Genomic DNA, 16,285 nt, shown 5'->3' on the forward strand with positions numbered 1-16,285 from the left:
CATCTTGTGGTGCCAGAGCGCAGTCTGTTCAGCGCCTTCCAAGTTGCCCAGTCTTCTGTGTGCCCAGGGGAGAGTCTCTCATCTGGTATCACCCATGGATTGAGGTTCTGGGTTTGAGCCTGCCACTTTTGGACTCTCGCTTGCTGAGGTGTTCCAGCGAGTGTCTCTGTAGATCTAAGAAAACTATTTCTTGATTTAAGTCATTGACATGCTGGCTGATACCCAAACAAGGGATGAGCTGGAGATGTCTCTGCCTTGGTCCTTTCACTATTGGCTGCTACTTCCCGGCGGATGTCAGGTGGTGCAATACTGGCTAAGCAGTGTAATTTCTCCAGTAGTGTAGGGCGCAGACACCCTGTGATAAAGCGGCATGTCTCATTAAGAGCCACATCCACTGTTTTAGCGTGGTGAGATGTGTACCATACTGGGCATGCGTACTCAGCAGCAGAGTAGCATAGCGCAAGGGCGGATGTCTTCACTGTGTCTGGTTGTGATCCCCAGGTTGTGCCAGTCAGCTTTCGTATGATGTTGTTTCTAGCGCCCACTTTTTGCTTGATGTTCAGGCAGTGCTTCTTGTAGGTCAGAGCACGGTCCAGAGTGACTCCCAGGTATTTGGGTGATAATAATAATAATAATAACTTTATTTATACCCCGCCACCATCTCCCCAAGGGGACCCGGGACGGCTTACATGAGGCCAAGCCCAACAACACATCAGTAACACAAACAAAGCAGTAAGCAAATAAAACAATACAATTCATATAACTCACATATAAGCAATAACACACACAAAAAAAAATGGTACTAAAGAGACAATGGGGTCTCTAGTCTACATAAACTACCCTGCCAAATCCAGCAGTTTTTCTGACTTTTCACTGTTAGCACTAGTCACGTGATGCCAGAAAAAAACCCACATGATATACACCCTCTGCCCCAACTATAAAAAAAAGATCTGCTGGAAGAAGAGTAATCTGACTTTGCCCCGGCAGGAACAGACAGTTGCCCCACCTCAATGCTAAATTCTCTTGCCCCTCGTTGCCTGTCCAAGTCTCCAAAATGACGCAACTGTCATAAATCACATGAAGGTCCCTCAGTCTCTTTCTGTAAGCAGGGGAAGAGGGTGGCAGAAGAGAGTTGTGATTTGGTATACATGCCCACTGTTTCATTCAATCTGGTTCGACTGTGGTGGAGATGGAAGTGGAGACCATGCTGAAGCGTTACACAAGCCCGCTCAGCAAGAAGGTCAAAAAGGTTGCAGCTTCACAGCTCCTGGATTCCTGCTGAGCTGATGTCAATGCTTCTGATTTGCTGGTTCTGGTAATGGGATCTAGAGAAGCAGCTCAAACTGGTTGGTGCTGCTGCTGAAAACAGCAGTCCCTCCCTTTTTTATAAATGGGAAAAGCATAAACAAACACACACGTAGGGGAATCCTATTACACCAGTGCAAGGTTCAGGTGCTTTCTATCCTTCTTTCAAACCAGGTCACTGGTAGGGGCGATCACAGCTAGTGTCTACCACAACCCTGTCCTTTGTAATGAAATCATTAAAAGTTTCTGTTGTAGCCTTGTATTCACAACAAAAGTTCACCACACACACACACAATCATACCTACAGCTCCACTCTCTCATTGAGGTCCTGCTGCCATCTACTTGTGCCCAGAGTTAATTTCTCAGGTATGCTTCCAATGGACTTTGTCCTCATGGCAAGGTCTTTTTATAGCTGTTGAAGGTTATGCTACACACTGCACCTTCTCTCCAGTGCCTAGGAGATTGGGACTGGTGCCATTTTATCAGCTGGGCTCACAATGTCTCCTCCCAGTCAAAGATAATTCACTTGGCATGGAGCTTTGGGAATAGATGGACCAAGGTCTTGAGGTACGCACACTCTGGAACAAGTCCTGCTACCACTGGAATTCTGACACCCCATTTATAATAATATTTATTATTATTATTATTATTATTATTATTATTATTATTATTTGAAACACAACAAGATGAGTCCATTTATAATAATATTTATTACTAGGTTCTTGTGGGTTTTTTTGGGCTATAGAGCCATGTTCTAGAGGCATTTCTCCTGACGTTTCGCCTGCATCTATGGCAAACATCCTCAGAGGTGTGAGACCTCACACCTCTGAGGATGCTTGCAATAGATGCAGGCGAAACGTCAGGAGAAATGCCTCTAGAACATGGCTCTATAGCCCGAAAAAACCCACAAGAACCTAGTGATTCCAGCCATGAAAGCCTTCGACAATATTTATTACTATTATTATTATTATTATTATTATTATTATTATTATTATTATTTGAAACACAACAAGATGAGTCCACAGCAGACACTCTGCTGGCTGTTGAATTGGATCACACGTCGGACACTTCCCAAGTGTCTAGGACTGTGTGATGTATTGGCGAATAATGCATGCAGATCCCAGTAATGTGACCTTCTGCAGCTGTCAAATGGTAATTTTGTCAGTGCCGATTGTGTTTAAGTGCAGGCCAAGGTTTTAGGCACTGCACCCGGTGTGCCGATCACCACTGCGACCACCTTTGTTATTATTATTATTATTATTATTATTATTTCGCATTTTGGGGGGAAAATGGGGGTGCAACTATTACATGACTGAGATTATTATGCGTTGAAATATGGTATCTCTTCCAGCAGGCCTACATAGACAATATGAAACTATAAATTATAATTTTACGTTTTAGTAGTGTTGGTGTTTTTATCTTTGCACTATGTATTTTCATAGCATCATAAAATCATAAAATCATAAAATCCTGGAGTTGAAGGACACCTCGTGGGCCATCCAGTCCAACTTGGCTCTTAATTTTCCCCAGGAACTGTCCATGGAGAGCCTCCTTTTGCCAGTTTTCTCTTCTGCTCTGGATTGTGTTTTTATGATATCCCCCCTCTTTGTCTTTTGCACTTTAAGCAATTTACTACTATTGACTTCCCTCAATGTTGGTTTTTGACTGCCTTTCACATAATCTGCCAGTGCGTGTTTCTCTTCTTCCGTTTGTTTCACTTGCAGAAGCCTCTGCCTCCTGATTTTCTGGGCAGGTAAAGTCTGTCGACATCACTACGCGGGTTTAATGAGTAGTGGATTGTCACCAGTTTTCTTGTTTTTCTGTCCAGATCATCCAGATCTGCTTGTGTCCAGTTCACAATCCCAGCAGTGTATCTAATGACAGGGATGGCCCAGGTGTTGATAGCCTTAATAATATTTCCACCATTTAATTTTCTCTTCAAAACCTTTCTGACTGCAAATCTATTTTTGAATCCTCATTGTTGTTATTGTTGTTAGTTTTAGTATTACAATGAGTGGCATCATCTTGGACTACAGGCCATGCTGTCTGGGGCTGAGGAGCGCTGCAAGACCAGCAGTATTTGAAGGGGCACAGCTTGTCCCGACTCTGCTCTAGCAGTACCTTCTGATAAATTGCCATGTCCTTGAACAACTCCTCTTTGACATCCCACTGAATTTCTGTGTATGAATCCACATGATCTCTTCAATCATCTGGAGAGTCCCTGCTCGCGCTCCCGTCTCCTTCGCAGGCACGATTGGTGTGGAAGAGGGAGAGGGCCTTCTCGGTGGTGGCCCCCCGACTCTGGAACTCACTTCCCAAGGACATCAAGCATGCCCTGACTCTGGCAGTCTTTAGGAGGAGCCTGAAAACGTGGCTGTTCCAGTGTGCCTTCCTGAATAAGGAAAATTTCTCAGCGATATGCCCTCGGAATGCACTTTACTACTGATTTAGGATTCACTGTGTTCCCTCATCTCTCTTTGAAAACCCTATACCAGTTATATCCTACCTTGTTCATGCCCAGCGTTTATTTTTTTAATTTTAAACATTTACATTTGGCCCGGCCATAGGTTTTTAAATCTTTGTGTGTTACTGTTTATTGGTTATTGTTTATATTGATTTATTTTAATTGTATTGCATTTATTGCCTTTGTTTATTGATGTACTGTTGGGCTCATGTAAGCTGCTCAGAGTCCCTTGGGGAGATGGTGGCGGGGTATAAATAAAGTATTATTATTATTATTATTATTATTAGTAGTAGTAGTAGTAGTAGTATTGTGCTTCATAGATCAAGATGACATCCCCTTCATTTCTGTTCACCACACAGCAGGTTCCCCTCTGGGTTCATGGTGAATTAGGACAGTCAGGCCTGTAGCCAGGATTTCGATTCGGGGGGGGGGGGGGCGAGTCCGAGTGAAAGAGGGTCTACCCTAGCAAACCTTTTGCATCGTTACCCCAATACCCCCATGCATATGGGATATATTGAGTAGGGTGATCAGATCATGATATGAACAAACATAACAGTTTAAATAATGCACCAGTAAGGCCTTTTCGTGAACCACCATGAGAATTTCGGGGGGGGGGGGGGTGAAGCCCCTCACCCCCCCCCCCCCCCCCCGCTCCCCGGCTACATGCCTGAGGACAGTTAAATCAACTTGAGTTGCATTTCAGTCAGAGGAGAGGAATAAGGGAGTTGGAAGCACAAGTTGCTTTTAATAGATGTGGTATTCTTATAGAATTGGATCTGATAAGTTTCAGTCAGTTCAAGACAGCATTGCATGTGCTAAGTTATCCACTCTTAAAAATTCAAGAGCTCTAAAATCTAGAAGAAATGACCCTTTTACCATAGCTTATCAAATTATCAGGAAAATTCATTCTAAAGGCAGCAATTTGGGGGGGGGGGGGGGCTGCTTTGAGGGCAGCGAAGAGCCAACCTCGTGATTTCAGATAAATCCTAGTGTTTACAAACAAATGCTGCAGGGCTGGTCCATTTATTCCCAAAGCTCCATGCCAAGCGAATTATTTTAAGCAGAGGGGAGGGATGGGGCATTTTGAGATAGTACACGAGGAAAGCACATGGATGTACAGCTCTTGGGGATATAAATAGATCCTGTATCACCCTTTCACTGGCTTTCAGCCCTGATGAGCCAGCTGTGCACAATTCGGAGGGGGAGGCTATGTCAAGAGGAGAAAGTCAACTCCTTGATTACCTTTTCCTAATGGAAATGTGTGGCCAGTTATTTTGAGGGTCAAATGGGTCCACAATCGCCCCTCACCCTCCCAAACCCTCACCTCTCTTTGTGGAGGTCAATTCTTCCTTCAGCTTTCTGACTTCATCCTGCAGGGCTTTGTTATCTTCCTCAGCATTGGCACCTTTGGTGTCCAGATCAGCTACTTCCACTCCAGCCAATTTCAGTTGCTGTTCATGGGGGGAGGAGAAGAGAAGAAGAATTGCACAAGAATAAATAGGCAGAAAAGACTGAAAGCAGCTCACAACTTAAAAAACAATATGGTTAAAATACAGCAATGGAAAATACTGAAACAGAATTCAACTAATCTATATAAATAAAAATGTAGTGTTCGTTTGTGGGATTAACAGAACTCAAAAACCATTGGACGAATTGACACCAAATTTGGACACAAGACACCTAACAACCCAATGTATGTCCTTCACTAAAAAAATGATTTTGTCATTTGGGAGTTGCAGTTGCTGGGATTTACAATCAAAGAGCATTCTGAACCCCACCAACGATGGAATTGAACCAAACATGGCACACAGTTTTCCCAAGACCAACAGAAAATACTGGAAGGGTTTAGTGGGCAATGTCCTTTGGTTTTGGAGTTGTAGTTCACCTACATCCAGAGATCACTGTGGACTCAAACAATGATGGATCTGGACCAAATTCTACACAAATACTCAATATGCCCAAATGTGAACACTGGTTGAGTTTGGGGAAAATAGAATCTTGACATTTAGGAGTTGTAGTTGCTGGGATTTATAATTCACCTACAATCACAGAGCATTCTGAACCCCGCCAACGATAGAATTGGGCCAAACCTCCCACACAGAACCCCCATGTGGGCCACAGCAACACGTGGCAGGGGACGGCTAGTATTACAATATAATGGTATAGTGCAATATAATAATATATAATACTGATATTGTACTATGCTAATAATATAATATATTGTATGTTTATATATCTTGTAAGCCGCTCTGAGTCCCCTTCGGGGTGAGAAGGGCGGCATACAAATGTCGTAAATAAATAAATAATAAATAATGTTATTCCAAACAGTTATCCCTTTGCCCATACAATGTTTTTCTCCCTATCCAGTAAAAACACCCAGCAATTCCATCCAACGTTGGAACTGCCAATTGCGGACTTAGTTTGGAGAAGATGGTATTATTTCCAGGCAGTGCTGAATGGAAAAAGACAGAGAGAATAAAAGCAGAAGAGTGTTTTATCTTCCAGAAGCAGAAACAACTAGGCACACAGTGTGTAGGAAGGGAAAAAGGGAGGGGGCAGATTTTGTGCAAGCTTTTATCCTCAAATAAAAGGGAAGGGGTGGGAGTATTTTCTACATCACAGTTGCTCTTCTATGAGGAGTGGCCATGACTTGAAGCATCGGTATGGAAGACAGCACCAAGGAGGAAGCCTAACATTAGTGATGCTATGTATAGAAAAACTGTTATACAAGCTCTTCGTAAGAGAGGTGAGCATGCCTGTGGCAAGTCGTGCCAGCAAGAGTGTTTATATCCTTTGTTCTCCTTTTCCAGTAGTTTTTTTTTCTTTCTCTCTCCCTTTCCTCCTCCTCGTGACAAATAGGCAAGCTGTATGCGTTAACAGGACGGCGGATTTCACTCAATCGCGGCTTTAATACTATCTACACCCCTCCAGTCTTTTTAAAAAGTCATCTTGCTATGAAGGTTGAAACAAATTCTTGAAACCGCTTGCAGATAGGTAACCTTCAAATGAGAGTTTCACTCTGCAAAGATATATGAACATGTTTTGGACGGGAGAGGTTCCAAAGAATACGGGATTTGATCAAAAGTCCATTTAGTCCTATCCGCCGTTCCAAGGTGGCAAATTAAGATACCCCTGTGGAACGAATGTGAGCATGACATAAGTACAATTGTACGCTCCTGCTCATTACCCACTGGCAATTTCTATTCAGAGGCATGCGACCTCTGACAGTGGACAGAAAAGAGAGCCATCAGGACTAGGGGTGGTTCACAACCTTTCTTTCAGAAACCCATCTAAGTCCCTTTTAAAGCTGTCCCCTTTAGCAACATCACTATAATTCTAAAGTTTCACTATGAGCTTTGTGAAAACCAGCTTGAAAGCACGTATGATTTGCTTTGCGACAAGGCATTGTTCCAGCCCTCCAAGGTGGCTAGATCTCTAATAATAATAATAATAATAATAATAATAATAATAATCTTTATTTATCCCCGCCACCATCTCCCCAAGGGGACTCAGAGCGGCTTACATGAGGCCAAGCCTGACAATACATCAATAAAACAAAAATAAGAAAAATAAAAATACAATATAACTCACATGTAAACAGTAACACACAAGGATTGAAAAACCTATGGCCGGGCCAAATGTAATAATTTAATATTTAAAAAATAAACACTGGGCATGAGCAGAGGAAGGATGTACCTGATAGGAGGGTTTTAAAAGAAATGAAGAGAGAGCAACCCAGGGTAAAGGTAAAGGTTGTCCCCTGACATTAAGTCCAGTCATGTCTGACTCTGGGGTGTGGTGCTCATCACAATTTCTAAGTCGAAGAGCCAGCGTTGTCCATAGACAACGTGGTCATGTGGCCAGCATGACTGCATGGAGCGCCCTTACCTTCCCGCCAGAGCGGTACCTACTGATCTACTCACATTTGCATGTTTTCGAACTGCTAGGTTGGCAGAAGCTAGGGCTGACAGCAGAAGCTCACGCCGCTCCCCGGAATTGAACCTGCGACCTTTCGATCAACAAGCTCAGCAGTTCAGCGCTTTAACCCACTGTGCCATTGGGGGCTGCGCTATAACCCAACGAGTAGTTGAAGTGCTTCTGAGGACATTTTGCTGGGGATTATTTCCTTATTCAGGGAAGGCACACCAGAACAGCCCATTTTCAGGCTCCAACTAAAGAATGCCAATGTGGGGGCTTGCCTGATATCCTTAGGAAGTGAGTTCCAGAGTTGGGGGGCCATCACAGAGAAGGCCCTCTCCCTCGTCCCCAGCAATCGCGCCTGCGAAGGGGGCAGGAGCGAGAGCAGGGCCTCTCCAGATGATCAAAGAGATTGCGTGGGTTCTAAGAGCCGTAGCAAACTAAAGAAAGCGAGAGCGAGCTTGTGCTCGGGCTCACTCCGAAGCCCCGCCTTTTTTCCCCCGAGGCTGCTCTCTCTCTTGCTAGTGTTTCTGTTTTCCCTTGCTAGCGCAGCGATGCAAGTGTACTCTCGCAGTTGGCAGAATTCAACTGTGAGCGTACGCTCGCATCCCTGCCCTCTGCAATAGAAAACAGGCACGCTAGCAAGAGAGAGAGCAGCCTCGGGGGAAAAGAAGGCGGGGCTTCGGAGCAAGCCCGAGTGCAAGCTCCCTGTAGTTTGCTGCAGCACGAGCTTATGCTCGCAACTCTGCCCTAGCAAAGGGAAATAGGCGGAGAAAGAGGCGGAGCATCGCTCGTGCTGGCACAGTTTGCTCTCGCAAAACCCCAGTTTGCTACGGCTCTAAGGCTTACTAGTATGTTTATCAACACAGAGCTAAAGAGCCTGTGACCCAAACAGACAAAACAGGGCCTTTTTGTTATGCTTTCCTACCTCATTACTTTACATACCACACTTGAGTCCCAAAGCATAAGCTGGCATTATTAGAAGAAGATTTATTTATAAAAGTGTGAGGATGTCCTGATACTTATTAGACTGTATCGTGCTCATCAACCAAGCCAGCTTTAAAGGAGACAGGAATCAGAGTTCAACATTCAGGAGACAATGTGCATAACCGGTTCTAGCAATCGCTTGCTGAGCAATAAGATTAGACTCCCTCCATCAAGTGATTCAAGAGTCACAAACACTAGTGGAACCTACTATGTATACAGAAAAACCATAAAGCATGAAGTCAGATCTAGCCTTCAATGAACAAGAAACCCTGACAAGAAACACAACATTCTATGGAAACAAAGAAGTGAAGGGTTTCCCATGATGCATGACACTACAATAAGGCTGAGTAAAGGAGAGCTGCAAAACCGCTCTGAGTAAACTTCAAACAAGGACTCCCTTTCAAGCCACAGCTGACCAAGCAGTGACCTTAGCATCAGTGCTCGGAAATGCTGCTCCTGTGAAATACAACTTCTATAAATCTCCTGTACTAGCATACCCAGTGGCCACAGAGGCAGCAGAGGGTGGGTCCAGAAATTGTAGTTCAACAAGTACATTTTCCAAGTTCTGCTTCAAACCTTGGGGATAAAGACTCATCTAGGTAAGCTTGCACTCCTTCACAACCTAGGTCTAAGCTAACAAAGGCAACTCAAGCTGAATTGTATGGCAAAATAAATGGAGCCCTCCAATCACATGATGCCTGCTCTGTTCACCATGGGAAAACCTGGCTACAAAACTCTATGTCAGTGGTTCTCAACCTGTGGGTCCCCAGGTGTTTTGGCCTACAACTCCCAGAAATCCCAATTTACCAGATGTTAGGATTTCTGGGAGTTGAAGGCCAAAACATCAGGGGATCCACAGGTTGAGAACCACTGCTCTATGCCATCCATGCACTTTCTACTATCAATGATCTGGCACCAAGCACCATGCAGAACCAACCATAATGGGAAAAGACTCTCAGTGCCTGGGAAGAAAAAAAGGGGGACTGCTTTTTTCGAACTACTTTTTCTATTTTTTCACTGTATGTTTTACATTGTTTTCAGTGTTGATAATTAACTTAAATCAACGACGTAAATCAAGAAATAGTTTTCTAAGATCTACAGAGACACTCGCTGGAACACCTCAGCAAGTGAGAGTCCAAAATTGGCAGGCTCAAACCCAGAACCTCAATCCATGGGTGATACCAAATGAGAGACTCTCCCCCTGGGCACACAGAAAACTGGACAACTTGGAAGGCGCTGAACAGACTGTGCTCTGGCACCACAAGATGCAGAGCCAATCTTAAGAAATGGGGCTACAAAGTGGAATCCACAACATGTGAGTGTGGAGAAGAGCAAACCACAGACCACCTGCTGCAATGCAACCTGAGCCCTGCTACATGCACAATGGAGGACCTTCTTATAGTAACACCAGAGGCACTCCAAGTGGCCAGCTAGTGGTCAAAGGACATTTAATCAACTACCAAACTTGCAAACTTTGTGTTTTGTTTGTTTGTTAAAAAATGCAATACAGCTGTTTGGTTTGCTCCTGGCACGATAAAAAAAGTGTTGATAATTTAAATTCCATTGCAATGTCAATCTTCAGACTGTTTCAAACTTGATTGTATTTATTTTGTTTTGGGGGAAAGGTGGATTCTTAAGTAAGTAAATGAATGAAGTCTGCACCAAGGAAAGATCCTCAACCCTCATACTCTCCTCAACCCCACAAATTAAGTCTAGAAGGTGGAAGTCTTCACAACAGCCAGAGAAGCAAGGAAGTCCTTCCTTTGTACATCATACTAGAGCTGTGGTGGCGCAATGTGTAAACCCTTGTGCTGGCTGAACTGCTGAGCTACCATCTGTCAGCTCCAGCTTCCATGTGGGATCATAAGAGAAGACTCCTCCCACAGGATGATAACACATCCGGGCGTCCCCTGGGCAATGTCTCTGCAGACGACCAATTCTCTCACACCAGAAGCGACTTGCAGTTTCTCAAGTTGCTTCTCACATAATTAAAAAAAAGTACAACATTGCTCCAGATGCCTCTATGTGACGCCAGTGATATATGGGAAGCCACAACAGGGCTTGGCCTCATGTAAGCCGCACAGAGTCCCTTGGGGAGATGGTAGTAGGGTACAAATAAAGCATTATTATTATTATTATTATTATTATTATTATGAACCTCAGACTGTCCTACGTGAACAGTTAGCAAGAAAGAAAGCGAACCAGAAATTGTATTTTCACTCTGCAATGCAAGGACTATCTATCCAGCTCACAAAGAAGGTTTTCTAGTAGGCATGTTAGAGAAATGGTAGCCCATATGTTTTTCTTCTCTGCCCAATGTTTATTTTTTATTTTATTATCTTTTTAGTTCCATAACTGAGGGGCAATCACTGAGGAGGCCCTGTGTCTCATCCCCACCAAACATGCCTGTGATGGTGACAGGACCGAGAACAGGGCCTCCTCTGAAGATCTTAGTTTTCGAAGTGGTTCGTAAAGGGAGATGCATTCGGACAGGCAAACTGAGCTGGGGCTTTATAGGCCAAAGCCAGCACTTTGAATTGTGCGCGATAGCAAACAGGCAGCCAGTGGAGCTGACGTAACACGGGAGTTGTGGTTCAGATTAAAACAAAAATCTACTTCAAATCACCACTCAGTCATTATATCCACATGGTAACCTTGAGTCAGTACAGCCACTCCTCCAATGTTGTCATAATAAAAACAGAGGCTTATATATGCTGGATATTATTATTATTATTATTATTATTATTATTATTATTATTACTTTATTTGTACCCCGCTAGCATCTCCCGAAGGACTCGATGCGGCTTACAAAGGCTAAGGCCTCAACAAAACAATAGCATAACAAATACAATTCAAAGCAAATCAAAAACATTAAAGCAATAACAGTAAAAACAACAAAACGATACACCATGACACAATGAAAAACAGGGCCGGGCCAAAGTAATCGGTACAGATTAAAAAGTGCTGGGTACTTTTTAAGGCTGTCAGCAATATTTATCCTTTAAAAAGTTCTTTTCTAGAGCATCACAAAGGACAGAAGTGATATCAGAAAGGCAAACAATAACCACACTTCAAATGGACTAACCCTTTCGGATTAGTCTATTTAGCCAGACTGTTGATAAAATACAGCCCATTATATCATATCATGTATTAGGTATCCTAAATGTTGCTGAGTATGAGACCTCTCAGTATGAGAGTAGGATTTTTGGAAAATTGAGCATGGCTGTAAATAATCACAGATCAGCTTATTATTATTCATCTCAGCATGCCAGCTCCATGTAGACTCCTCCCATGTAAATGATTGCACAGAATTCATGAATGAAATCTGTAAGGGCTGGTAGTTTGGTTGTTGTTCTAAGAATAGGAATACAGGGTTCAAATCCCCACTCATCCATGGAGACCTAACCAGGAGACTTTGGGCAAATCTGACTCACTCAGGTTCAGAAAAGGCAGTGGCAAACAGTATTTGAACAAAACTTACCAAGAAAACCCTGTGACAGGGTGGCTACAGGGTCACCATAAGTCAGAAACAACTTGAAGCCACAAAGCAACAGGTACCGTTCCACCCGTTGGAATACCACTTTAATCTGTTTTAATGCTTGGTCAACAAAAGAGCATTTAAGTATAATCTCAAGGATTACATAACAGTGAGACACAAGATCTGTACTCTTCAATCATGAGAATCTACAATTAGAACCAAGTGCAAATATAGCCAGCTTGATACGAGGCATTAGAATCATAGAATCTTAGAGTTGGAGGAGACCACGGGGAACATCTAGTCCAAACCCCTGCTATGCTACAAGGTTTATCCGGAAAGTAAAGTTACAAGGCACATAGCTGGTTTGCTTCTGCAGAAAGCCAGCAGAAGCAAACGAACAGTGTCAGTTGTAGCAGCTCATTGACTGGCCTTGTGGTGAAGGTTAAGAGATGACCGTCCTCATTCCGTTTTCCTCCAAGTTCACGCTGTAATATGCTACCTAAATACTAAGGGCATGGATGCCACTGCGATTCATTGCAAAATCATTTCAGTTTATGGAGAGGACATAATGTCAAGACAGCATGTGATAGAATGGGTATGGAATATATTGTGAGAACATGGAGAAACTTTGAAGAGCCATCCAAGACAAACGTTGTGGGATGCTGATGGCAGGAGTCTGTCTCCTTGATGATAATGCGCGTCCGAACACAGCTCATACAACACAAGAGTTGTTGACTTCATTTGGTTAGGATGTTTTAAACCACCCCTCTCACTGCCCTAATCTAGCACCCAGTGACTATCATCTGTTCACTAAGTTGAAGGAACACTTGGGTGGAAAACACGACAACGACAAGGTGAAAATCGAAGTGAGGAACTGGTTGAAAAAGGCGGAGGGAAACTTCTATGACACAGGCATCAAAAACTCGTCCCATAGATGACAATATGTATTGAACTGAATGGTGCTTATGTGGAAAAATAATGTATTATCTATACTACAACCCATGTAAGTTTTGTTAAGATATATTCATTCTTTGTATTTAAAAAAAATCTTGTAACCTTACTTTCAATTGTTGTTTTGCCCCGTGTTTTTAGCCGTGTTTTTAGCCTTAGTATTTTATTCTGTACATGCGGCCCACTCACTGTTTTATGTTATGAATGATTTAATCGTAATTTTATTTTGTTTGTTGTGTTTTTATATTTTATGTTTTATGTAATTTATCATGTTGTTACCTGTGTTCTGATTTTATTTATTGTATTTCGTTGTTGGGTTTGGCCTCATGTAAGCTGCTCTGAGTCCCTTTGGGGAGATGGTGGCAGGGTAGAAATAAAGAAATTATTATTGTTGTTGTTATTATTATTATTATTATTGGGCTTGGCCTCATGTAAGACACCCCGAATCCCCATTGGGGAGATGGTAATATTATTTCCAGATAACCCTTCTATTATAAACCATCAGCATCCCGTTTAACAACTCTTAGAACATCTCATCCTTTCAAAGCACTCATATACTTTAGAGAGGTAATCCGGAGTTTTGGAGTTAGGTGCCACCTCTATGCAGATGACACACAACTCTATTACTCATTTCCACCCAACTCCAAGGAGGCCTCTCGAGTGCTGGACGAGTGCCTGGCCGCTGTGTCTATCTGAATGAGGAGGAACAAGCTGAAGATCAATCCCGACAAGACAGAGGTCCTCCTGGTCGATCGTAAACCTGACCGGGGTATAGGGTGGCAACCTGTGTTGGACGGGGTTACACTCCCCCTGAAGCCACAGGTCCGCAGTTTGGGAGTCCTCATGGATTCATCGCTTACGCTTGAGGCTCAGGCGTCGGCGGTGTCCGGGAGGGCTTTTGTACAATTGAGACTCGTGCGCCAACTGCGACCGTACCCTGCAAAGGCTGATCTGGCCGGGGTGGTCCATGCCTTAGTCACCTCTAGATTAGACTACTGTAATGCGCTCTACATGGGGCTGCCCTTGAAAACGGCTCAGAAATTCCAACTGGTCCAACGGGCAGTGGCCAGGATGTAAATGGTGCTCCTTACAGAGAGAGGTCAACCCTTCTGTTCAAGGAGCTCCACTGGCTGCCGTTTATTTTCCGAGCCCAATTTAAGGTGCAGGTGCCTACCTACAAAGCCCTAAACGGTTTGGGACCATCCTACCTGCGTGACCGCATCTCCGTTTATGAACCCACGCTCTCACTTTGTTCATCCGGAGAGGCCCTGCTTGTGATTCAGCCTGCGTTGCAGGCGCGTTTGGTGGGGACGCAAGACAGGGCCTTTTCTGTGGTGGCCCCCCGACTCTGGAACACGCTCCCCAAAGATCTTAGACAGGCCCCTACATTGGCAGTCTTTAGAAAGAACTTGAAGACCTGGATGTTCCGATGTGCCTTTCCAGAATAGGAAAACTTCAATAACAAGTCCAAGAAGCACTTTAATAGAATTAGAATTAAGATTGCTGCACACTGCACACTGCACTTACCCTATAATCCTTACATATCACCTGTCACATCAGCACTTTTAATTCTGTACCCATTACTCTGGCCTGGCCCAGTTTTATTGTGTCTTGGTGTATTGTTTATTGCTTGCTGTTTAATATTGCTTTAATTGTTTTTAATTTGCTTTAGGTTTTGTATTGTTATGTTGTGTTTTGAGGCCTTGGCCTTTGTAAGCCGCATCAAGTCCTTCGGGAGATGCTAGCGGGGTACAAATAAAGTTAATAATAATAATAATAGAATAGCTTTAGAATTTCCTCCATGTAGATTTGGGTGGCTTTCTTTTCAACAAAGATATTGTTCATGTGAACTGATATCCTGAATCCTTAAATCACATTCTTTTACACTGTGTTTTATGCACAGTGATAACAAATCTGAGCCTTTGTGTAAACAGGGATTGATTATGAGACAGAATCATAATTTTATTATCCAGGTTGAATTCCCCGCTCCCTTTTCAGTACAAATGAAAATTCAGATATTGTTCTTGTTGTGTGCCTTCAAGTTGTTTCCAACTTATGGCAATTGAAAGGCAAACCTGGGATTTTAATGTCAAAATTTGTTCAGAGATGTGCCTTTTGCTTCCTTAGATGGTGAGAGTGTGTAACATACTCAAAGTCAGCCAGTGGGTTTCTATGACCGAGCAAGGATTTGATTCCTGGTCTCCAGAGTTATAGTTCAATGCACAAATCACTATATTACACTGGCTCTCTTCAGTTAGACATTTCCAAATCATTCTTGTTATCTTTTATTGTGCACGCTGTGAGGATAAGTGAGTGCAATTAAGTCTAGTTAATGATGACCCCATGATCATCATAAAAAGATCAGTTGGTTGAACTGAGGCATTATCAGGAAGGGAAGTGGTAACACTCTTGTGTCCTTGAACAATGTGTGTATTTTTTTTAATAAATCTTGCTGTTCTGGTTATGGTTACAGCTTGGAGAGATATCCAAGCTGATGTTCAACCACCTCTGCCATTCAGCAGGTCAAGGCTATCTGCTAATGTGCCACTTTTAATTAGCTTGACTCCATAAACATTCCTCCCTATTTGAAGCCATGTGCTTGCAGCAACCTGAGATGTGGGGTTTGACTGCCCTCTCGAGGCTGATGCACACAGTGTTTTGAGAAGGTTGAAGGGCTTTAAGAAGCAGCTGTGAGCAAACAGACCAATGTGAAAAGTCTCCTCTCTTTCTCCACCCCCATCCACCCCCTATTCTTTAAATAGACCTTATGCAACATTGCACGCCTTAGTCTATTTGTTTGAATTTTCTTTAAAAAAAATATCCAGGAATTTCCATGCTCAAGGTTGTTGGCTTTCCCCCCTGTTATGGAAAAGAGAAAGTGGGGATGACACATAGAGGAAGACTGCAGCCAGACAAAATACATGGAGGGAGGCATGGGGAGGAAAAGGAAGCTGGACCCAGATCATATAGCTCTAATACAGCCTCAAGACATCCCAGTGTAATCCCCTAAATTGTGGGCAATTTCCTTCTGTTTTGCCCATCAAGAAGCAGAAGAGTGGGCCCTTCTAAAGAAAGAAACCTAGAAATGTCAGGATTTGGCAGCCATTCCTTGCTTATGCACTAGAGGCCTCAGCAGCAACAGATTCCCAGAAACCCCAATACACTCGGGAAGCCAATGTGAC

General features: G+C 43.3%; 1 protein-coding gene across 2 annotated transcripts in view; it reads right to left on the reverse strand.

Moving 5' to 3' along the window:
- The window catches only part of BCAP31 (B cell receptor associated protein 31), a 65,772-nt gene that overhangs the window by 15,131 nt on the left and 34,356 nt on the right, over positions 1-16,285 (reverse strand). For both annotated transcript variants that reach the window (XM_060763159.2, XM_060763158.2), the window contains exon 6: positions 5,094-5,220. In XM_060763159.2, coding sequence (XP_060619142.2) covers positions 5,094-5,220 — 127 coding nt within the window. The remainder of the gene's footprint in view (positions 1-5,093; positions 5,221-16,285) is intronic.

The sequence above is a fragment of the Anolis sagrei genome, chromosome 2 (genome assembly GCF_037176765.1).
Source record: "Anolis sagrei isolate rAnoSag1 chromosome 2, rAnoSag1.mat, whole genome shotgun sequence".
Taxonomy (NCBI): Eukaryota; Metazoa; Chordata; class Lepidosauria; order Squamata; family Dactyloidae; genus Anolis; species Anolis sagrei.